The sequence below is a fragment of the Entelurus aequoreus genome, linkage group LG19 (genome assembly GCF_033978785.1).
Source record: "Entelurus aequoreus isolate RoL-2023_Sb linkage group LG19, RoL_Eaeq_v1.1, whole genome shotgun sequence".
NCBI lineage: Eukaryota > Metazoa > Chordata > Actinopteri > Syngnathiformes > Syngnathidae > Entelurus > Entelurus aequoreus.
In genome coordinates this window covers 30,907,747-30,933,807 of record NC_084749.1, presented here as the reverse complement: position 1 = coordinate 30,933,807, position 26,061 = coordinate 30,907,747, and the positions used below count along the sequence as shown (strand labels likewise).

Here is a 26,061-nt window from a genome sequence, read left to right as displayed (position 1 = left end):
TGACTTATGATTTAAAACCAGGTTATCCATTAAATTATACACTGTAAAAACTGACAAACTTTACAATAAAATTCTGGCAACTGAGCTGCCAGCTTTTTAAGTAAAAACAACTGTGGTACTGTTTGTTTGTTTTTTATTTAAAGTAATGCATTGTAAAAACAACAGAGATTTTACAGTAAAAAAAAAAAAAACTGGCAGTTTAGTTGCATTAATTTTACTCTAAAAACACTGGTAGTTGTTATATTCCATTTACAGTAATATATTGTGTGACAATAACATATTATTGTAATTGTAATATATATTACAATATTTTTAATATTGTAATATATATAACCACCACAAATTTTACAGTAAAATCAAATGCATAGGCAATAATGTAATATCTTGAGGCGAATCCTATACATTTGTATTATATATTATTCACGGTCACAAAACGGCCTCCTGGGGGCAGCCATAACTGCAATGTGGCCCTCAGTGAAAACTACTTTGACACCCTTGGTCAAAAAGCACTATCAACCCGGTGAAATGGAGCCTCTCCCCGCCAACTATGAGAGGCGCACCCTGGGAAAGTGTAATTCAAAACCATGTATGGAATACAATTGTTAAAATAAGTGAGGAGATCCCAGTACAGTGTTTGGAAGCAATGTGACAGGCTTCTGTAGCGGTGTAATGCACACATTTCTGCACAAGTGTCATAAAGACAACAACATCTCTGTGGTTTGCTATCGTTTGTGGTTTTGACGTACTCTCGCTTGGCTACATTTAACACCGAAACACAAACAGCTTTCGGTGTCCTCACTGAGATGATCGTGTTGAAAACAATGTTCTCTCCAGAGAGAACCCATACAAGTACTGGTGGAACGGTGGTCATTATGCACGGTCCATCCCAGGCTGTCAAGTCATTGTTCTGCACAGCTCTTAAGGCTTTGGGAAGCGAGGTTTACACAACCTACTACCGTACAGCCCCACTAGCTGCCATCCAGGAAACTCACCCCCTAAACCTTTACATGCACATGCTGGGCTTGAACAGCAGTCAACAAATATCCCCACTGATTAATTAATTTTCCTTTCATAGAACAGTATTGGCCCTTGTGAATATATAACGCAATAAAGATACTGAAATGTGAAATAGTGTACTCACTTGTGTGATATACTATATAGACTCCAGTAGTCTATATTACAATTATAGTTGAAGATTGTCAAGATTGTTGATAGTTTTTATAAGACTACAAGTAGAAGCACTGCGTTCAAATCCCAGCCGGAAATGTGTCAGGAAGACATGTACATTTATGTTTTGATAGTGTAAAATGTGTTATTTTCACTAAAACAATTATTAAACAATTACTTGTACAAAACATGCAGTAAAATAAATCCTCACTCACACAGTAAACATTCAAATGCACCTGGTCTGCCAGAGAATAAGAAGAAAAAACAGGAAGTGTAGCCAACTTAGCAACTCTCTTGTTATATTTAGCAAGTAATCAGAACCCTCTAAAGCAGGGGTGTCAAACTCATGGCATAATAATTTAAAAATAAAGACAACTTAAAAATTGTTTTCTTTGTCTTACTTTGGCCAAAAATAGAACAAGCACATTCTGAAAATAAACATATCACCAAAACTCCTTTGACAAAACACTTCTAGTTAAAGATTCTGAGAAAAAAAATGGTGCAGTTTCAAAAACACCATGAAGAACATGATTTAACTTAGACTTTGTCCCAGTATATTTACACATCCATTAAACTTTAAGCACTTCCTGTTAAGCATTCTCATGTTGGCAGTCATGTTATCAGAGACGTGTTTGGAAAAGCAACAGTGTGTTTCCACAAACCTCTGCATTGGTGAAATCCTCAACTGCCACAACACATTTATTTATCATCATTCAAATATGACAATTCTAATATAATCAAATTGTCAAAATGACACCATACAACCCAAATTAAATGTAACATGACAACATTAGCCATGCTAGATTTAAGCATAAAATAAAATAGAACAAACAACAAATGTAGAAAAATAAATTTTTACAATGGAGTTCAGGGTCCGCATCATGCCTTCAACCAATTGCAAGCGCTGCAAAGAACTCTAATTCAAAGATGATAGTCATGTTGACTGAAGTCTTTGCATCTACAGTCTTGTTATTTTACCCGTTGAGTGGATAATTTACAATAAAAGAAGGTATTGTGCGTCGATACAGCATCAGTCTGCCGCCATCTGCTGCCAGCCACAAAAGGAGCAGCTGATTGCTTGAACCTGCACTGATTGGAGTAGACGCAGCCAATACAGAGGGCGCTAAAGTCGGCTGACACGTCATATTTAAACAGTGTGATGTGTGACGTGGGTTACAATTAAATTGCTGTTGCGACATCCAGTGGACACATTTAGAACATCAGTTTCTTTCATTAAAGAATGCAGCTCATTTTTATACTAAGCAAACGCATCTTGCGGATGAAACCTGTACGTTTGACACCCCTGCCCTAGAGCATTGGTGTTAAACTCAAGGCCCGAGAGCCACATCTGGCACGCCATATCTTTTTATGTGGCCCAATAACGCTTGGAAATAATGAGGCACATCATCTTCTTAATTTTGAATTGTACCGCATAGAGCTGCACTTCTTCTTAACTGAATAAAGTGCCATTATTAGATGCAACATCCACTGAATTATCTTTGGTCAATCACTGTCACCCCTTTTGAAATAAATTCCACGATAGCTGAACTTGGCACATTGACTAGTGATGCAAAAGCAGGTTTTCCATCAGTTAGTTGGAAAACAATGATAACAATCAAATGAAGGGGTGATTGTTAATATCATGAGGCAATTACACTCTACATTTGTATGGTTACGTTTTATTAGTTTGGCAATTTCAAGCCGTGCTGTTTGCCTGATTGCTGTAACTGAGATGTGGCCCAGGATGAATATGAGTTTGTCCACCCTGCTCTAGAGATATTATTTTTCAAAAAAAGCAACCAACGACAAATCTTAGTGGAGAGGTTTTGAAACCCTGAAATGAAAGCATGTTTCTCTCTTCTCAACGAGCAGCGGTTGTTGCTGTGGGCCTCTGCCTCATTAAAAGCACGCACATTTAAAAAATGAGAAAAATAAACAGAAGAAAAGTAATTTGTAGTTGTAAACATCTTTTGTTTTTCATGTTTTTTACTCTTTTTTCGCAAATGCATCATGGCAAATTCGACGACCGCCACCCAACACTGCCACAAACATTGCATTTGTTTTTTACCGTACGTTATGAGTAGGGCTGCAACAATCCATCAATTAAATCAATTAATTTGATTAGAAAAAAGAATTGTATTTTGTTGCTTCGATGATTCGTTTCAATACGTGGACATTGTATTGCTAGGGCAGTGCGCCTATTGGGTGATCTCGCTTGCGCTGCCGGTGATGTGGCCTGCGTGTGTGGGGAGGGGGACAGGACTCGTGGAGTCCCGATAGATAGCGATGGCTCAGAAAAATAATCATCAGAGAAGATGAGAGAGGTTTTGCTATCTTTTGAAACTGAAAAAGAATGTTTGCACTGTCAAACAGAGCTGGCATCTCACAATAGTACTGCATCAATGATGCAGCTACTAGAAATCCATCCATCCATCCATCCATCCATCCATCCATCCAATTTATGCCGCTTGTCCCTCTTGGGGTCTCGGGGGGTGCTGGAGCTTATCTCAGCCGCATTCGGGCGGAAGGTGGGGTACACTCTGGACAAGTCGCCACCTCATCGCAGGGCCAACACAAATAGACAGACAACATTCACACACTAGGGCCAATTTAGTGTTTTGCTTATCAACCTATCCCCAGGTGCATGTCTTTGGAGGTGGGAGGAAGCCGGAGTTCCCGGAGTGAACTCACGCAGTCACGGGGAGAACATGCAAACCCCACACAGAAAGACCCCGAGCCCAGGATTGAACCCAGGACCTTCTTATTGTGAGGCACACGCACTAACCCCTGTCCACCGTGCTGTTTGCACTGTCAAACAGAGCTGGCATTTCACAATAGTACTGCATCAATGATGCAGCTACTAGAAATCATCTTGCATATTTAACAGCAGCAAACAAGCAGAAACAAAGTAAAATTAAATTTTGGCAGCTAACATCATTTTAATATGGTTGATTACATACCAAGTATTGTATTCAAACACATGTGGGGACATGTTAGCATCTACAGTTTGAATGTTAATGAGGTATTTGTCCAAATATCAAACACCACTCCTCCATTACATAACTTTTTAAAAGGGTTTGTCTTAAATTGTAAAATACCTTGTCACTCTATTTATCATACCTCATTAGACTAAGCTTTTGTTTAGTTTGGTTCCTTGTTTATTATCTATTACCTTGTTCATGTTCATCTGGCTACACAGGTTGTATTTTTTTTACTTTTTTTCTAATCCATCCATCCATCCATTTTCTACCGCTTATTCCCTTCGGGGTCTCGGGGGGCGCTGGAGCCTATCTCAGCTACAATCGGGCGGAAGGCGGGGTACACCCTGGACAAGTCGCCACCTCATCGCAGGGCCAACACAGATAGACAGACAACATTCACACTCACATTCACACACTAGGGCCAATTTAGTGTTGCCAATCAACCTATAAGTTATATATAGTGATGCTACTGTTACAAAAGAACAATTTCAATTTTATGTGTATTTATGAACAAAAATAAAGGGCATTAGAAAAATCCTTTATTTTAATTATTTTCCCTAAAAGTCACATTGAGGCTAGAAAATGTTTTATTTGATCACTTGATTAATTGAATAAATTAGTTGAGAAATTACTCCAATACTATAATAAACCATAGCTCCAGTCCAAGTTAAGAGTTTCTGCCACTCTAAGAAGTTTAGTAAACCTTAGGCAAGTTAGACAAGTCATGTCTATGTTGTTTGTACAAGCAAGCTAATGCTATCACCCTCAAATATGAACAATAGTCTCATTCCAATTAAATAATAGGTTAGCGCTCAAGTTCACGAGTCAAAGTAAAGGCAGGGTTGCATACACTGATAATCAAGATAATGAAGTTGAAATATTGGCCTCAGTTGTAATACACCTTTCCACCACTTGTGGCAGTAATGACAATATCAAACAAACAGAAGAAATCTGGAGCTAAAGTCATTAAGAAGTTTCTTAAGCACAGAAATGACTAAAGTGGTGAAGCTGTATTTTTGTTTGCACTTCATTTTTATTGTCAGTTTAGTCATGGTACTTACAGTATATGTATGTGTGTAAATTAGTTTTTCGTAAATTTTTATGCAGAGTTCCTTCTTATGCAGTATATTTGGCTACAACTTCCATCCATCCATCCATTTTCTACCGCTTGTCCCAACTTATTTTTCTAATCCGCCTGACCTAAGTCTAAGGTGTATGTGTTAAATAACAATTATATTTGTGATTAGCACATGTTTTTATATCATTTGAAATGGTTGCACACTATAAGTAGGTTGGATATAATTATTGAATATGATTAAAATCAAGACTAAGATGACTATTTCAGTGTTAATAAATGATAAATGGGTTGTACTTGTATAGCGCTTTTCTACCTTCAAGGTACTCAAAGCGCTTTGACAGTATTTCCACATTCACCCATTCACACACACATTCACACACTGATGGCGGGAGCTGCCATGCAAGGCGCTAACCAGCAGCCATCAGGAGCAAGGGTGAAGTGTCTTGCCCAAGGACACAACGGACGTGACTAGGATGGTAGAAGGTGGGGATTGAACCCCAGTAACCAGCAACCCTCCGATTGCTGGCACGGCCACTCTACCAACTTCGCCACGCCGCCCCATGTGTTAATATATGAGTGGGCCACAGGCCTCTCTGTAGTGGAAACACTGGGCCCTGAGGTCAAAAAGGTTAAGAATTCTGATCTAAGATACACATGTCTTGATAGTTGAGCCAACTTGTCAGATTCACATACTGTTAATAAAAGCTAAATACTGTACATGCATTGCAGGGACGTGCGGACAGGGGAGGCAAAAGAAGAATAATGATAATGCAAAATAAATATAAATATTTGTTCATTGAACTGATATAAATTGATTTTCTGCGTAATTCCAATCCTTTTTTTTTTTTTTACATTTTCTTAAAGGCCTACTGAAACCCACTACTACCGACCACGCACTCTGATAGTTTTTATACATCAATGATGAAATCTTAACATTGCAACACATGCCAATACGGCCGGGTTAACTTATAAAGTGCAATTTTAAAATTCCCGGCAAACTTCCGGTTGAAAACATTTCGATATGATGACGTTTGCGCGTGACAACAGTGGAAGCGGAAGTATTCGGAGCCCATTGAATCCAATACAAAAAGCTCTGTTTTCATTTAAAAATTCCACAGTATTCTGGACATCTGTGTTGGTGAATCTTTTGCAATTTGTTTAATGAACAATGGAGACTGCAAAGAAGAAAGTTGTAGGTGGGATCGGTGTATTATCGGCTGGCTGTAGCAACACAACCAGGAGGACTTACTTGGATAGCAAACGCGCTAGCCGACGCTAGCCGCCAACCGCATGGATGATCAGGTGAAGTCCTTCGTCGCGCCGTCGATCGCTGGAACGCAGGTGAGCACGGGTGTTGATGAGCAGATGAGGGCTGGCTGGCGTAGGTGGAGCGCTAATGTTTTTATCATAGCTCTGTGAGGTCCCGTTGCTAAGTTAGCTTCAATGGCGTCGTTAGCAACAGCATTGTTAATCTTCGCCAAGCTGGAAAGCATTAACCGTGTAGTTACATGTCCAGAGTTTGGTAGTATTGTTGATCTTCTGGCTATCCTTCCAGTCAGGGACTTATTTGTTTTGTTTCTATATGCAGTAAAGCCCGATGCTATCACGTTAGCTCAGTAGCTAAAGTGTGTCACAGATGTATTGTCGTGGAGATAAAAGTCACTGTGAATGTCCATTTCGCGTTCCACGACTCTCATTTTCAAGAGGATATAGTATCCGAGGTGGTTTAAAATACAAATCCATGATCCACAATAGAAAAAGGACAGAGTGTGGAATCAAATTAGCCAGCTTGTACCTAAGTTACGGTCAGAGCGAAAAAAGATATGTTCTGCACTGCACGCTAGTCCTTCACTTTCACGTTCCTCATCCACAAATCTTTCATCCTCGCTCAAATTAATGGGGTAATAGTCGCTTTCTCGGTCCGAATCTCTCTCGCTGCTGGTGTAAACAATAGGAAAATATGAGCAGTCCTTCCCCCGGTGTCGTCACGCTACTTCCGGTAGGGGCAAGGCTTTTTTCTTATCAGAGACCAAAAGTTGCAAACTTTATCGTCGTTGTTCTATCCTAAATCCTTTCAGCAAAAATATGGCAATATCGCGAAATGATCAAGTATGACACATAGAATGGATCTGCTATCCCCGTTTAAATTTAAAAAATTCATTTCAGTAGGCCTTTATGTAAAAAACCTTGAACTTGCACATTTAATGATCAAATACAGCCCAGAAACCTGTGAGTTTTTCTTCTCTGCTTAGTCCACTGCGCTGAGGCCTGAATGGGCTGAGGACACGTGGCCATTTCTGTCCGCATGTCGCCAATATAAGGTTTAGTTTGCATAAACATTCACAACATGACTTAGTCCAGCTTGTGTAATGTATTTAATGTACAGTAAGTGTGACATCATTATTCTTGCTAAATGGACAATACAGACTGGCTGCCATCTTTCTGCAAAGAAGCACAGCTACGGTGGCTGTTCGAACATTTTTACCAAATGTGAATTATTCTCTTTTTTTTCTTCTTATCCACACAATGAGCAACCTGTAGTAACATTGATTAGAGCACAAGAAGTTAACGTTTAAAGAAATGACCAGGTATGAACCTCGCCGCACGTCACTGATGTAATGCATGTACTCATTCGTGTGTGACCTTTAAGTGACTGCTCTTTTCTCCGGCCAAACTAAAACGGATTTGTTTACTTAATGATTATACTGGCAGTGCTTCATTTAAGCCTGTGAAACAACAATCAGTTGGATGTTTAAATGTCTGTCCACTTACTAGATAATATTTAACTTTAAAAAAGCCACGTTGACCTGTTTGTAGTCTGAGTCTGTTGGAATATTTCACCAAAATACAACATATTTTTTGTTCATTTTTATTGAACGTACCTCAAAAAGACTACCGGTATGTCTGTGTACATACACAGTTTGCTGGTGGAAATTTGGAGTAGTTTTTTTTATTTATTTACACATGTAGTTATGTCTGCATCAACCGTTTTAAGCACATGTGTCAAACTCAAGGCCCGCCACATTGTTTTATACGGCCTACAATAGCCGGGAAATAATGTGCTTCAGGCTATGAGGAAATACAACAAAAAGTAAAATAAAGTAATATTTTCATTTCATCTTGGCATGCACATGACATTAATACTGCTGTATTGTCTGCAGTGTTGGGTTAGTTACTGAAAACCAGTAACTGGTTACAGTTACTAGTTACTTTATTTCAAAAGTAACTCAGTTACTAACTCAGTTACTTACACCAAAAAGTTATGTGTTACTGTGAAAAGTAACTATTTAGTTACTTTTTTTTTTTTTTTTAAATGCTCCCATTAATGCCCTTTTAGCCTTCATTTCAGTACTGTTATTGCACTGGAGAATAATACAATGTGTTGATCAACTTGACATGCATTTGCATCACTGAACTCTGCTAAGCAATGTGGTCTACATACAACACACAAAGACAAAGATATGTTTCAAAGGGCCAATTTATTTCAGGCCAGAACAAATTGACAAAACTATTTTGAATAGCTGCAACATAACATACATAAGTAACAAACTGCATAATAACAACATAGCTGTAAACCTGGCTTCACCTAAGGAAGGCACATGTGACATACACAAAGCCTAACCAGGCAGATTTTAATTGTTGTTTTGGGCAGTAGACGGGATCTTTTATCCAAGACACAACTTACATTTAACTAAAATGTTCTTTTTTTTGTGCTCGACAAAAGAAAAGAAGTGAGAATATCTCCATGTTAAGACACTCGACTGCGGCTCCGTTGTTAGTAAACACAGACACGCCCCCCCCCCCCCCCTCCCCTCCCCACACCCACACTCAGACACACACACTGACATGGTCTCAGAAGATCTCCGGCTTGTGACACAAGAACATTCAGAAGGACGACACTGCAGCGCTCCAATAAAACACACTCAGATCTTCTGTTTCTAGCCGATACTACATAAAAAATAACGTACAATAACGCATCATGTAGTAACGGTAACTGAGTTACTGAATATAAAAAATAACGCATTAGATTACTAGTTACCTTTGCAATGCGTTAGTCCCAACACTGATTGTCTGACTTGATCTGAGAGTGTGCAGGTGTATCTAATGTTGTGGCCGGGTGAATCTATATAATGCTTATGAAGTAAATTTTTGACCATAGCTGGAAAAAAAATAGCGTTGACAACTTCACAATATATATTTAAACAGTGTACATTTTCAAAAGATAAATTATGACAATTTTGGAAAGGGTGGGTGGGGCTTCATTTTCAATTTGGGAACGCATCCAGAATCCAGCATCTTGCAGACAGACTCAAAGAACGGGTTACAAAAGTGACTGTAGAGCAACATTTTGGTTTTGGTTTTGTTCAAATAAAGATGAACACTTGTATATGCTTGTCACCCTGACTTATGATTTCAAAGCAAGTTATTCATCAATTTGTGGGTAAAAAAATATAATAATCAAATGCATAAGCAATTGTGCAATAATCTCATGAGGCGATTATCAGGGATGTTGCTGTTGCAGAGGATGCAGAGATGGCAGGTGTGTAACACAGGTAAACATGACTTTATGTCAAAAACAAGGTAGCTAAAGTGCAGCTTGGAAGTGCACAGGGAACATGCAATTACAACAAGAAACAATGGTCAAGCCCTGTGTTCAGAGCAGGCTGGTTAACAAAGAAGCCTGAATGGCAACCTGTAACAGGTGTGCTCAGATTGCCAATCAGGGACAGGTGTGGGAGACAGTGCTGGGGCCACAGTAGTGAGGCAAACAGGAAGTAGCACTGAAAATAAGAAAGCTGGAAAGGAAACAATATTGTTCACAGAATAGAAAATAAAGTCCAATTCTGTCGTGACATTAATGACAGTTGCGATCAGGGATTAATGCTACCAATTTCAATACTGATCATCCATGAGTGAGATCGGCTGATACAATACCGACACCGATCACATGTATTAACTTAAAACATTTTCCATGCATTTTTTTGTGAGTACTATTGACAGTTTAACAATATCAGCACAATATTTAAGTAGTTCCTTATTCTATGTTATTACACACATTTTTTTGATCAAAATAAAGTGAACAATAACTAAACAAAATGAAAAACTACTAGTGAGTACTCTTTAAAATCCGTTGTGCCCTCAAAATCCTCCTGTGTCTCTGAATTTGTAAACATTAAAAAAAAAAAAAAAAAAAAAAATATTTATAAAAATAATATATATATCGATCTGATCACTCTGGTATTGATCATATAATGATAGTATGTCGACACCACCAATTTATGGATCGAGCCACCCTCTTACGTGTAGTGTACTGACTGCGATAATGCTGAGACACCAACAGTTGTTGTTATATTATCCTCTTTCTAAACTATTATTAATATACCTGTTAATTTCCTGTTCATAGCTGCTTACATTCTGTTGTAATGCGCTTCTATCTAGGCAAGGCAAGGCAAGGCAAGGCAAGGCAACTTTATTTGTATAGCGCTTTTCATACACAAGGCAGACTCAAAGTGCTTCACAGACAACAAAGTGAAATGAAAGAAAATAAAAGCAAAATTAAAATGCAGACAATAAAAATAAAAACAGTGCGGACGTTAAAAGTTAAAAGATTAAAAGATTTAGCTGAAAGCTAAGGTGAACATACGTTAAAAGTTAAAAGATTAAAAGATTTAGTTGAAAGCTAAGGTGAACATAAAAGTCTTCAGTCTAGTTTTAAAAGTAGTCAGAGTTGGGGAAAGTCTGGCATCTTCAGGAAGTTTATTCCAGCTATTTGTTGCATAGTGACTGAATGATGCTCTCCTTTGATTTTAGTTTACTCTTGGAACCGCTAACAGATTGGTCTCAGAAGATCTTAGTGATCTAGAGGGCTTATATAGTGGGAGCATATCAGTAATATACTTGGGCCCTAGACCATGTAGTGATTTATATGTGAGCAGGAGGATTTTGAAATCAATTCTCTGATGTACAGGGAGCCAATGTAAGGATTTAAGAATTGGTGTAATGTGCTCACATTTTTTGGTCTTTGTTAGAACTCTAGCAGCAGCGTTCTGAACAAGCTGTAGCTGCCTGACAGTTTTTTTGGGAAGACCTGCAAGGAGACCATTACAATAGTCTAGCCTACTGGTAATAAGGGCATGTACAAGTTTTTCCAAAGTCTTGAGCTGACATGAGCCCTCTAAGTCTTTTTACATTTTTGAGGTGATAGTAGGCCGATTTTGTTACTGATTTGATGTGACTGTCGAAATGTAAATCAGAATCTAAAATAACCCCAAGATTTCTGGCTTTATTTGAGGTTTTCAGGGACAGTGATTGAAGGTGTTGGACGACTTTAAACCTTTCTTTTTTAGCACCAAAAACAATTATCTCAGTTTTATCTTCATTTAGTTGTAGGAAATTTTGGCACATCCAGTGTTTGACTTGCTCAATGCACTGGCACAGAAGATCTATGGGGCGATAGTCATTTGGTGATAGCGCTACATAGATTTGGGTGTCATCGGCATAGCAATGATGGTCAATGTTATTATTTTGCATGATTTGTCCGAGTGGGAGCATATAGATGTTAAATAAAGTCGGCCCCAAGATTGAACCTTGGGGGACTCCACACGTTACGTTGGTTGGTTCTGATACAAAGTCACCAATGGAAACAAAATAGTTCCTACACTTGTTAGTGCTTAGTAAAGTACTAAGCCCCTTTTTCTTCTGTTGCTAGCTATCTTAGTGGCTTACTTAGCTATCAGCATCCCTGCTCTTGCTTGTTCTCAGCGTGTAACATGTTTAGCCTCGGCTACCAGTGATAATAATACTTGATAAAGATACATAAGATACTAAGAAATGCAGTATATTAACCGTAGTGGAGGTGATTTTTATTAACTTTAGGCTCTACACGGTGTATGGAGATAAACAATTAGTTGCTACCTTGTCAGCTTGGTGGTGGGGGGAGATAGACATTGAAAAGCATTAATCTTCAATGGAGATCACATACTTTTTGAAGAACCCCTAGCAATTATACGTTAATATTTACATATATATATTCACTGTTATGCCCTCTGAAAGCAGCCATACCTATGTTATGGCCCTCAATGAATCGAGATTGACGTCCTTGTTTTAAAGTCTCCACAACCAGTAAGATTGACAAATATCAATAAAAACATGCCACTAAATTGTAAACATCTGTACCCTACATTACAGGATCAAAAGATTACATACATCCTTCATCTATAATTTGATGTACATTTTACTAGTTTACTTCGCTATTTATGAGTACAGACCTTATTATAGTGGATACAGTACATGCGTATTTTGTACAGATGGTTCTTTTATTGCCAGAAGGCAAACCGCACTTCATATGACATGCATTCTTTTTTAAATACGGAGGTCTATAAGGGGCCGTAAAAGGTTTGGCCAATCCCATTTAAGAGAGAGCTTGCCTTTCCCATCTTTGGCATGCATGGTTGCAGCCTTAAACAAATACATATAGATAGTACAGTACATACAATAGATATGCAATTTTTTCTTACCATCTAAAAGCCAGCTTTGGCCACTCAATTGTTCCAGTCTGGGCATCATCAGCCTGGTCATCACATGATCAGGCACCAGCATGCCTCTCTCCACATAGGTCTTTACCTGCATACCTGCCTCTGATTCACAAATAATCAACTCAAGTTAGTAGACAGTAAATGTGCATTTGTATTCATTTTATAGCCACAACAAGTTTCATTATTATTCAGCTGCTGACTCTTAAAGTGTCAACACAAAAACCCCTGCTATCCCCAACCGGACTGTCAAACAACGTTGAGAACTTGTTAAGTTAGGGTCTGACGTTTAGCAACTCAAACATTTGTTAGGTTCTGACGTTGATTTGACCGCTGAATTTTGATCATTTACCAAACAATATTCTACAACACAAATACAACGTTGTAACATGCTTTTTGACAATGTTGATTCGACCATTGAATTTTGGTCATTTTCCAACCAACAATGTGGATCCACCGTTAATGTTATCTCCATCCATCCATTTTCTACCACTTGTCCCGTTCGGGGTCGCGGGAGAGGGGGGGGGGGGGGGGGGGCTGGAGCCTATCTCAGCTGCATTCGGACGGAAGGCGGGGTGCACCCTGGACAAGTCGCCACCTCATCGCAGGGCAGACAACAACACTAACATTCACACACTCAATTTACAAATACAACTATTTTGCAATGTTGTTAGAAAGTCAGTTTTTTTTTTAACAAGACATGTATGTATAATCAACGTTGTATCAATGCCTTGTCCCTGCTGGGAAGATTCCAACAACATATAATGGACACTGCTGCTGAGGATTGAAGGGGAGAAATGTCCTATAAACACAAGCACACATGTTTTCACTCAAGTCAACAGTGTTTACACCCAGTTTTAGTAGGAGTATGCCTTTGGCCCATGCAAAACATCCAGTTGATTCCTTATTGGAAGATGCATTTAAATGCAGTTTTTACTGATCCAAAAAAAACATATGCGAAGATGGTTAAGTATTCACACGCACTGTTTTTTTTATTTTAAGCATGCAGCCTTGAACAAGGAAATCATTTCGTGCAAAAAAAAAATACAGGGGTGGGAGGGGGGGACGTGTTCTAAAATGTTTGATCTTACCTGTATTTGCCGCGATGCTCTCACGCAAAAAGTGCCCACTGGATAAATATTGCAGGCCAAAACTTTGCGCAATTCTCTCGGATATGGTTCCTTTACCTGACCCTGGAGGACCCATAATAGCAGCTCGGAACAACTTAGCCATGTTCTTCTTGCTCATAAAAAATGTATGTAAAAAAAAAAAAAAAAAAAAACACCAAGACGGAGAGTGCTTTCCAAGGAATTAGAAGGGAACACTCCCAACCAGTTCCACGCATGAAAGGTAAAACCTCCCCTCGGATGTTTGGATGGTGTCTTTTGCCAATTTCTGTTTATGTTCGAAGTCTTCTGGTCGTCTCTCTTTGACCATTGCAGTGTCAGTACTCTTTGACCAAGAGGCGGGGTACCTTTCCTTCCTTTCTTGAAGCTCCTCTCTTGGATACAATACGGTAACTTGGCCTGTTCATCCACGAATGAATATCTGCGTTTCCACAACGCCCCATTTCTCTGCTCACATCATCCAAGAGAAATGCGGACGAATGATTCACGCCCACGCCGCGGGGTGACGTGGCACTTGTAGTTTTTCACCGTGTTTACAGTGAGGAGCTTTTTAAACTGCACCAGGGCGCCGAATTGGGGCTGTTGTACCGGGGACTCGAGCACAGGCGGGGGCTTGGGCTGTTGTAAAGTTTGAATATGATTTTCTGTCATTTAAATATCTACATTTTAAAAGAAAACGTCATACAATTTAAAAAAAATGAATAAATGTTGTCATTCAATTGTATAAAAAAGCTTGCTTGAATCAAATTAAGAACGTCCAAGATTAAGCACACCCCTATCAAAAATGCAAAATGGTTCGTTCCACTTGACAGCGGCAAACCTAGCAAACTTGAACGTTTCACTCAGTTTAAGTTTTTTTTTTAACTGTTTCTTTTTAAACAACGGAATAATCACTTTTAGCTGTTATAATGTGATATTTTGATCAGAATAATTTAAATTTACTTTTTTGGGGGAAATGAATCTGAAATATTGACTATATTTTTATTTTTGTAGTTTTTTTTAATTGTAAACACTCCATTAGGGTTGTGCTTTTCAGTTATTTTATGGAAAGACAACAATTCCTCTCTGCTGCGACTATAAAAAGTAGGGGTGTGGGAAAAAATCGATTCGAATTCGAATCGCGATTCTCATTTTTAAAAAATCATTTTTTTTATTATTAATTTTTTTAAATATTTTTTTTTATTTTTTATTAATCAATCCAACAAAACAATACACAACAACACCATAACAATGCAATCCAAACCTGACACAGCAACACTCAGAACTACAATAAACAGAGCAATTGAGAGGAGACACAAACACGACACAGAACAAACCAAAAGTAGTGAAACAAAAATTAATATTATCAACAACAGTATCAATATTAGTTACAATTTCAACATAGCAGTGATTAAAAATCCCTCATTGACATTATCATTAGACATTTATCAAAAAAAACAATAGTGTCACAGTGGCTTTGGCTTACACTTGCATCGCATCTCATAAGCTTGACAACACACTGTGTCCAATATTTTCACAAACATAAAATAAGTCATATTTTTTGTTCATTTAATAGTTAAAACAAATGTACATTATTGCAATCATTTGATAAAACATTGTCCTTTACAATTATAAAAGCTTTTTACAAAAATCTACTACTCTGTTTGCATGTCAGCAGACTGGGGTAGATCCTGCTGAAATCCTATGTATTGAATGAATAGAGAATCCTTTTGAATCGGGAAAAAAATTGTTTTTGAATCGAGAATCGCGTTGAATTGACAAAAAATTGATTTTGAATCAAATCGTGACCCCAAGAATCGATATTGAATCGAATCGTGAGACACCCAAAGATTCACAGCCCTAATAAAAAGTATCATTTGTTTATAACAGTGGTTCTCAAACTTTTTTCACCAAGTGCTGGCTGTCCAGAGTCAGGACCCGGGGTGGCCCGCTCACCTGTGCATTGGTTGGGGACATCTCTGCGCTGCTGACCTGTCTCCGCTCGGGATGGTCTCCTGCTGGCCCCCCTATCGACTGGACTCTCACTATTATGTTAGATCCACCATTGACTGGACTTTCACAATATTATGCTAGACCCACTCAACGTCCATTGCACCGGTCTTACCAAGAGAGAGGGGGGAGGGGGGGTCACCCACATCTGCAGTCCTCTCCAAGGTTTCTCATTGTCATCCCACTGGGTTGAGTTTTTCCTTGCCCTGATGTGGGATCTGAACCAAGGATGTCGTTGTGGCTTGTGCAGCCCTTTGAGACACTTGTGATTTAGGGCTATATGTCATGACACACGCACAGTCCGTTCCTCCCTCATCTGCAGGAGCACTCAGCAGCTCCACTCTGAGTACGTCCAGACACGCCCCCACACGCGCTGCGCAGACCGCACCCACACGCGCTGTGCAGACCGCACCCACATGCCGCCGCAGCTGGAGACAATCATTAATCAAGACATCTGGCAGTGATTACGGACGACAGGATAAAGAGCCTCGCCACTGACTACTCCTTGTCGGAACGTTGCTTTGCTTGCATCCCTGTCTCAGCTCCCGCTGCCATATTCCCCTGAACCCTGATTGCCCTCTTGATTACCCGACACATTGCCTGGACTTTGGACGCTCTCTCCTGCACTACGACCACGCTAGGACCCCCGGACCTCTTTGCCTTCTCCCTCTGGATTTGGATGCCACCATTCAACACGCATGACAACACCCCTTACGGTATCTTCATATGTTAATTCCAGCACATAGTTTACATTCAAACACATAGTAGCATACACACCCTACGTAATCATAAATCACTCAATAAAAACATTGAGTTTGTACTTCCGCTGTTGTGCCGTCTCCTTCCCCCGTCTAAGACATAACAGAACGTTCCGACCAAGATGGAACCAGACGGCGCAAAACATCCCCCACCCGGTACTCTGGTCCGAACTTCCCCTCCTAGAGACCTATCTGCCATCCAGTCTGTCCTTCGACAACATCAGGCCCGATTTTCCACCTTGGAGGACAAACTTGATGTTGCATTTGCTAATCTGCTGTCAAGATTGGACAACCTCAGTAAAGGTCAGATGACACCTCCCACTCCCATTTTGAGCTCTTCTGAGGCACCTGTCCCCGAAGGACCGTCTTCCCTTCGCGAACCAAAGATAGCCAGTCCTAAGATTTTTGAGGGGGAGTTTGAACTTTGTCGTGGCTTCTTGGTTCAATGTGAATTTATTTTTGAACACCAACCATCTCGTTATGCTAACGATGGGGCAAAGATAGCCTTTATGTTTTCCTTATTTTCTGGACCTGCCCTTAAATGGGCCACTTCCGCCCTTAGCAAGTCTTCGGGGTTTAACTCTAATTATTCTGCGTTTCGTAAAGAATTTTTTGCTGTTTTTGATCATCCCGCGGATGGAAGAGATGCTGCAGATAGGCTTCATTCCCTCAGACAGGGTCACCGCTCCGTGGCTAAATACACCCAAGAATTCCGCACTTTGGCAGCTGAGAGTGGTTGGGATGACAGGGGATCTTTTGAGTGCCTACAGGAGAGGCCTTAATGAGAATATAAAGGATGGATTGATGCGAGACAGGCCGTCTTCTAGTCACGAGCTAATTGAAATAGCCCTCTTGTTTGATCAGCGACTTTCAGAAAGAGAAGCGGAGAGGGACAGCGACTTCGGCAGCACGACTGTGGCAAGACCTCCTCGTTCTACCAGCTGGGACCTCACGAGACAGACAGGCCCAGTTAATCCATGTCCTAGTCCTTCCCCAGAACCCATGCAGATAGGTAGATCTCAACTTTCCTTCGAGGAACGGGAACAGAGGTTTCAACGACGCCTATGTTTATACTGTGGTATGGCGGGCCATCATATTCGCAACTGCCCATCTCGGCCAAAAGATCGGGCTCACCAGTCAAGGGGATACTGGTGAGCCATACTACAATCCCCACAATCTTTTCCAGGCAAACCCCGAGTACTCTGTTCCCTGCTACATTGTCTTGGGAGGATAGGACACTATCAGTGGAGGCCTATGTGGACTCCGGCGCCGACGAGAGTTTCCTCGACTTAAGGTATGCCACAGAATCTGGTATTCCGTTAATTTCCTTAGAGACTTTTGTGTCTGCCCAAGCCTTAGATGGTCACCATTTAGGGCCTATCAAACATCGCACTAAACCCTTATCCCTTACCCTTTCTGGTAACCATACAGAGACCATCAGCTTCTGGGTCCTGGATGCCCCGGTAGCCCCCCTTGTCCTCGGCCGATCATGGTTGAGTCTACATGACCCCCACATTTCCTGGTCCACTGGCAAGATACTGGCCTGGAGCAACCATTGTCATGCTAACTGTCTCCGTTCTGCTGTGATACATTCCGAAGGACCCAGATCGATATCTCCCCCTGTTGACCTTTCCCAAGTCCCGGAGATATATCATGACCTAGCCACAGTCTTCAGTAAGGATCAAGCACTGTCACTTCCACCCCACAGACCATACGACTGCGCTATTGATCTTATTCCCAACGCAGTCCTTCCATCCAGCCGACTATACAACGTTTCCCTTCCTGAGAAGAAAACTATGAGGGACTACATCTCCGAGTCCCTGGCCTCTGGTATAATCAGACCATCCAAGTCACCTGTGGCCGCTGGGGGTTTTTTGTCAGCAGGAAGGATGGATCCCTTCGGCCATGTATTGATTACCGTCAACTTAACAGCATCACTGTAAAGAATAAATATCCGTTACCCCTCCTCAATTCATCTTTTGAACCCCTCACTCCGGCCACCATCTTTACCAAACTGGATCTACGCAACACCTATCATCTGGTACGAATCAGGGAGGGAGATGAGTGGAAGACTGCCTTCAATACTCACTTAGGGCATTTTGAATATAGGGTCATGCCTTTTAGTCTGACCAATGCTCCTGCAGTTTCTCAAGCCCTAGTTAACGACCTCCTCAGAGACATGATAGACCGTTTTGTTGTCGTTTACCTGGATGACATCCTTATCTTCTCCAAGAACCTTCAGGAGCATCAACAATACGTCCGTCTCGTCCTACAACGCCTTCTGGAGAACCGTCTGTTCATCAAAGCTGAAAAATGTGAGTTCCACTCTTCTTCTGTTGACTTCTTGGGATTTGTAATTGAAAAAGGACATATTAAGGCTGATCCAAAAAAGGTGAAGGCAGTGGTGGACTGGCCTCAACCCTCTACTCGCACTGAGTTGCGATGCTTCCTTGGATTTGCCGGATTCTACAGGCGATTCATTAAGGACTTTAGTAAGTTGGCTGCACCTCTTCATGCACTTACCTCTACCAATGTCCCCTTCCAGTGGAACCGTGAAGCAGGAATGGCGTTCTGGTGTCTCAAAAGAAGTTTTGTCTCTGCACCCATCCTCGTTTATCCAGACCCGGACAGCCCGTTCATTGTTGAGGTGGACACCTCAGATTCTGGTATAGGTGCAGTTCTCTCCCAACGCTCCAAGCAGGATAACAAGGTCCATCCATGTGCTTTCTTCTCCCGACGTTTATCACCTGCTGAACGCAATTATGATGCTGGGAATCGGGAATTGCTCGCTGTACACGAGGCATTGAAGGAGTGGAGACATTGGCTAGAGGGAGCTAAGCATCAATTCCAGGTCCTCACAGACCACCGCAATTTGCTGCATGTCCGGTCGGCCAAAAGACTGAACGACAGAAAGGCACGATGGTCCCAATTTTTTAGTCACTTCAATTATATTCTATCTTTCAGACCGGGCTCCCGTAATACCAAGGCTGATGCCCTCTCCCGTCAGTTCTCAGAGGAAACCATTGACAACATCCCGGAAGAGACTATCCTTCCTCCCTCCAAAATTATTGGCATGGTCACATGGGAAGTGGAGGGCCTGGTCAAGGAAGCCCTGAGAGTAAGTCCGGGACCCAAGGGATGACCTCCCAACAGACTTTTCGTCCCTCGTGAGTTACGACCTCGAGTTCTGGACTGGGGACTTTCCAGTATTTTCACCTGCCATCCGGGATTTCAGCGTACCCTATCCTTCATCCGCAGGCGGTTCTGGTGGCCATCCATGGCCAATGATACCCGTGAGTTCATTGCTGCTTGTAGCACTTGTGCACATAATAAGCCTTCCCACAGACCGCCGGCAGGACTGCTGCTTCCCCTTCCTGTTCCCAGTCGTCCTTGGTCACACATATCTCTGGTCTTCATCACTGGTTTTCCACCTTCCCAAGGTAACACCACTATTCTCACCATTATTGACCGTTTTTCTAAAGCCGCACACTTCATTCCTCTACACAAACTTCCATCTTCTGCCGAGACTGCTGATCTTCTCACAACCCACATAGTCAGACAACACGGCATTCCTGTGGACATCGTCTCGGACCGTGGTCCCCAGTTCACCTCTCGGGTGTGGCGGAACTTTTGCAAGGGAATTGGGGCCACGGTCAGTCTTACCTCTGGCTACCACCCTCAAAGTAACGGTCAAGCAGAAAGAGCAAATCAAAGTGTTGAGACCATGCTACGTTGCATATCTGCCAGACAACCATCCTTGTGGTGCAAGTTTCTGCCATGGGTCGAATTTGCTTACAATTCCTTGAAGAGTTCGGCTACCGGATTGTCACCTTTTGAGTGCTCTTTAGGTTACCAACCACCTATGTTTCTTCAACAGGAGATTGAAGCTGCAGTTCCCTCTTCCCGTACACACATCAAAAGATGCCAGCAAGTTTGGAAATCCGCCCGGGCTTCTTTAATCAGGTACTCTGAAAAGATGTGCCGCAGTGCTAATCAGCAACGTATCCCGGCTCCCTCGTATTCTACGGGTCAACAAGTTCTACTACGGGCTAAAGATCTTCATCTTGAGGTATCATCTCGAAAACTCGCACCCAGATTTGTAGGGCCATACACTATAGAGGCCATAATAAACCCTGCTGCTGTTAAACTTTCTTTACCTCCCTCAGTCAAGCGACATTCCGTGGTCCATGTTTCGCAGATCAAACCAGTTACTACTTCCCCACTTTCTTCACCTGATCCCCCCCCCCTCCCAGGATTTTGGACAATGGGGACCCCGTTTGGACCGTTAAGGATATTCTCGGGGTCCGTCGGCAAGGTAGGGGGTTAGTTTATTTAGTTGACTGGGAGGGTTATGGGCCTGAAGATAGGTCTTGGGTTCCTGCCTCCCACCTTGCTGACCCATCTCTGCTAGAAGACTTCTATCGGGCAAATCCAGGAGCTCTTCGGCGCTCGTCGGGGGTCTCGCATAAGGGGGGGCACTGTCATGACACACGCACAGTCCGTTCCTCCCTCATCTGCAGGAGCACTCAGCAGCTCCACTCTGAGTACGTCCAGACACGCCCCCACACGCGCTGCGCAGACCGCACCCACACGCGCTGTGCAGACCGCACTCACATGCCGCCGCAGCTGGAGACAATCATTAATCAAGACACCTGGCAGTGATTACGGACGACAGGATAAAGAGCCTCGCCACTGACTACTCCTTGTCGGAACGTTGCTTCGCTTGCATCCCTGTCTCAGCTCCCGCTGCCATATTCCCCTGAACCCTGATTGCCCTCCTGATTACCCGACACATTGCCTGGACTTTGGACGCTCTCTCCTGCACTACGACCACGCTTGGACCCCCGGACCTCTTTGCCTTCTCCCTCTGGATTTGGACGCCACCATTCAACACGCATGACAACACCCCTTACGGTATCTTCATATGTTAATTCCAGCACATAGTTTACATTCAAACACATAGTAGCATACACACCCTACGTAATCATAAATCACTCAAGAAAAACATTGAGTTTGTACTTCCGCTGTTGTGCCGTCTCCTTCCCCCGTCTAAGACATAACACTATATAAATAAACATTGATGATTGATTGATACCTCCTCTGAAAACACTTGGCTCTCCAAGTACCGCCATAATGACCAACATTGAAATATAGTAGTTTAGTAGGCCTAAATATTAATTAAAAGCAAGGCAGAGATTTTATTTAACAAGTATATTTATTAGTTTTGGCCCCTATAACATTACACACAGTTTGAACAGTAACACTGTGTTTGAATATTGAACTAAGTGATTATTTTGACGGAGGCAGCGTACCACTGGTACAACAGTTTGAAAATCACTGGTCTATAAAATTGATATACGTTCACCTCTGCATAACACTGTATCCTTATTGACATCGAATACAACAAAAAAGAAAAAATATATAGATCAACTTACAACAAACAATAAGATTATTAACACTGTTTAGTCTGTAACAGAAAAGATTTAAAGCGCATTGATTTGACAAAAATAAAAAAATTAAAAAGTATCCTTTTTTTAACTATGAATATTTTTTGACTGATTTGAGCCACTTGATACTGAAATGTAAAATAAATAAACTCACTATACAAAAATAAACACGAATTGATCAGCAACATTAACTCATGAATAATATATAAAAGATTAACTTACCAAACAAAAATTAATAAAACAATTTCTGTTGATTTTTTATTTTTTTTAATCAAAATTTAGGAAGTCAGGATTAATGGCTACAATGAGTAGTTTTGTAGTGCACAGCTTTTCAAAGGGGAAGTTTGAAGTGTGATACTGATAGAGTGTGTGCCCTGGGTTCACGGTGGCGGGATTTGGCAACGCAAACAAGAATAAAATGTATAAATGTTAAAAAAAAAAAAAGTAACCACAGCTAGAACAAATATTGCAGACGCTGCGTCTGTGAGTGCATATAAAATGGATCGCAAACAAACGGCTTGCAGCTGTGGATTGGTTCTCATCGTTCACTTAAGAAAGCTGTTCAAAAGACTAGATTCCTTCTAGAACATCACATCTCTACATTTGAACACTTAATTCAACATCAACACAGACATCTTAACATCATCAAAGCTGACCTTTAAAGTACCAGTAGAGTGGAAAAACAACTTGACGTTATATGCATACGGCTCTTTAGTGCCGCCTTAGTGGCTCCGTGGAACATTTTTAAAAAAGGATTGAAAATGGAAAAAGATGGGGGAAAAATAAATTTTTGTTTTAGTATGTTTTTTGGTGAACATCGTTTTGTCCTACTAATTTCTGCGGTTCTTGAACTCACCATAGTGTGGACTGTGACGCAACAGTTTGTTTACATGTAAACTCTTCCACTCCTTCTGTCATGATCCGTGGGCCGGATCATGTTTTTGTGTTTTCTGTTAGTCTTGGACTCCTTTTGTTATTGCTTGTGCACCTGTGAGTTTGTTTCGTCACCATGGTTACTTATTATCTTCACCTGCCACTTGTGTTACCGACGCGCACCTGTTTGCCATCACTGACACTATTTAAACCTGCCTTTTTGTTCACTCGTCCTGTTCTCCTTGTTTGCGGTAAGCATCAGTCACGTTTTCTGTATTCTTGTTCCAGACTCTTGTGCTAATGTTAGTCTTAGCTTCCCGTGCGTTCGGCACGCTTTTCTTTTGCTTGTTTTCTGTTTGGCTATGATTTATGTTAATTAAACCATCTCTTACCTTCACGTTTTTGTCCGGAGTGTTCGTGTTGCATTGGAGGAACGATCCCGCATAAATATGCGACCCCCACGTGACATAAGGAGAACAGTATACAGTTCTTCCGCCACGAACTTCGAGAAGCTGGATTTAGGTATGTGGTTAGATTTGGAGTCAATGGAGGCGGAGACTCTCCGCTATTCCCCCTTGGAGCGCCAGGACCTGATGTGGGGTCCTAATGGAAAGTTGATCCCACTCAACTCCGTATGGCCCGAGGACATTGTCGCGCCACCGCAGTACCGGACGCGTCAGCAAAAACGGAAGCCAGCCAAAGAGGCTTCGTTTCGCCGTTATGACGCGTCGCTCCCGCAAGCTCCTCCCCCGGACCGAAGCAAGTTGTAGCCAGACCAGTATTCCTCGCCGCCAAAATGGGTGAGGGCGGACCTACGTCACTTCCGCCTACCAATACCCTAGCAACCGGGAATTCGTTGAAAACAAACCAGCTCACAGCGAACAAAGCATTGACAGAAAAAGCATTTAACGAGCGTTGTGGCTTGGAAGTCGGCGTTAAATCCTTCATTTACGCATTTTTACTTATTCGCATATCGTGTGAAAAAACGAAAATGTATTATTTGCGTCAGACTCGTCTCAGTGAACTTTAAAGCTTCTCAGGCTTAGCTTAGCTTGCTAGTTAGCTTAGCCTGCGCGCTACTAAGAAAGAGACGCGGAAGTTATCAACAACAAGATCAAGTGTTAGTGTATAAAATATTGAGAGATTTGAGGGCTACATATATTGTTTAAGTACAACTGTTCTTCGCCAGGTGTTCTTTGGCCGCCCTGGCTTACGTTTTCCCGGTGGTGTCCATCTTAACGCTGCCTTTGGTATCCTCTCGTTGTCCGGTTTTCGAAAATAGCTAGCTAGGCTATAGACTATATAGTATATACCGCATGTTATTTTTGTATCAATCAATCAATCAATGTTTATTTATATAGCCCTAAATCACAAGTGTCTCAAAGGGCTTGTACAACAACAACTTCAGCTGTCGAACGTTATAAGGTACAAATTCAACAAGTACAACATTAGCACGGACGGTATAGCCAAGTTGTGGTTAAGAAGGTGGATTTTTGTTCCTTATATTTACCAGAAACGAAGTGATCCGAACACACGACCCGGGACTTTGGGGGACTCCAGTGAGAACCGTCCTCGTTTTCCCGGTGTAAAGCTGCGAGCCATTTGTCTCGTCTTTGTGGGCTTTTATCGCGCTTTGGCAGAACAAAATACAACCTTTGTTTTCCCTGTTTCCAGTTGTGGTTAGCACAACCAATAACAACACAGTTTTTCGGCATTTTGGAGGCAGAATGACGGGTTTAACCAGCGTAGGTCGACAGGTTAAAGAGTAATGGCAACGGTTTGTTTTCAACGCCAGTCTCGTTGCTATGGCTCGAAGAACCCGTATATAGCTCAGTTGCCCGGATGTCGGCCCTCACCCATTAGGTAATCCCATCACACATTTTGCTAAGCAATTCACCGATTGGGCTGTCAGTCAGCTGGAGACCCGCACGGATGACGTCATCCCGCCCACTGTGGATGACGTCAGAGACGAAGATGTTTTTTTAAATTCTTCTGACTCTTTCTGTCAGCAACCTCCTAAAGACTTTAATTATAAAATTAAACATTATCAGGACATTATTTTGAAATTTAGATGTCAGCCACAGTCTCCTTCTGAGTGCCAAGCTCCGCCCCCTAGTCTAGCCCCGCCCACGTCAGTGACTTTTTCCTCTCATCCTCCCAAAAGACCTCAGGTGGGGGATGGGAAATGACATTTTGGACAATTTAGAGGGGAGGATTTTGCCCCCCTCCTGACCTCCCGCCACCCACCCTTAAAGACTGTTCCAGACCGCAAGGAGCGCGTCTGGTATCCGCCCCTTGAGGGGGGGGCTGGGGCCGGGAGCTGTGCTGGTGGGGTGCCTCAGCTGCGCCCAACCAGGCAGCAAACTCCATCCCGGCCGCCACCACCAGTCTTTCGGCCTGCCAAGCCGCAACCTCCAGCCCGTCCTCAACCACCAGTCCTTCGGCATGCTAAGCCGCTACCGCCGGCTAGACCACCTCCGCCATGCTCATGGCTAACCTCTGCCCGGGTGGGCCTGCAGACGCCACCATCATCTCCGGTGGGCCTGCAGACGCCACCATCTCTGACACCTGTACCTGCTCCTCGGCTGGCACCTGCGCCTGCTCCTCGCCTGGCACCTGCGCCTGCTCCTCAGCTGGCACCTGCGCCTGCGCCTGCTCCTCGGCTGGCACCTGCGCCGGCTCCTCGGCTGGCACCTGCGCCTGCTCCTCGGCTGGCACCTGCTCCTCGGCTGGCACCTGCACCTCGGCTGGCACCTGCTCCTGCACCCCGGCAGGCACCTGCTCCTGCACCCCGGCAGGCACCTGCTCCTGCACCTCGCCAGGCACCGGTACCTGCTCCTCGCCAGGCACCGGTACCTGCTCCTCGCCAGGCACAGGTACCTGCTCCTTGCCAGACACCGGTACCTGCTCCTCGCCAGACACCGGTACCTGCTCCACGCCAGGCACCGGTACCTGCTCCACGCCAGACACCGGTTCCTGCTCCACGCCAGACACCGGTACCTGCTCCACGCCAGACACCGGTACCTGCTCCTGCAACCACGCCTGACTCGCCGCCTGTACCTGCTACCACGCCTGACTCGCCGCCTGAACCTGCTACCACGCCTGACTC

At 42.5% G+C, this 26,061-nt stretch overlaps 1 protein-coding gene across 2 annotated transcripts in view; it reads right to left on the bottom strand.

Annotated features, from left to right (window-relative positions):
• ak4 (adenylate kinase 4) overlaps window positions 1-26,061 on the bottom strand; it is a 64,544-nt gene that overhangs the window by 14,328 nt on the left and 24,155 nt on the right. The window contains exons 1-2 of one of the 2 annotated variants that reach the window (XM_062028266.1): window positions 13,850-14,410; window positions 12,744-12,863 (exon numbers count right to left, since the gene is read on the bottom strand). In XM_062028266.1, the coding sequence (XP_061884250.1) occupies window positions 12,744-12,863; window positions 13,850-14,006 (277 nt within the window). In that variant the 5' untranslated portion in view covers window positions 14,007-14,410. Of the gene's footprint in view, window positions 1-12,743; window positions 12,864-13,849; window positions 14,411-26,061 lie in introns of those variants that run through there. The other variant, XM_062028267.1, reaches the window with a different exon arrangement.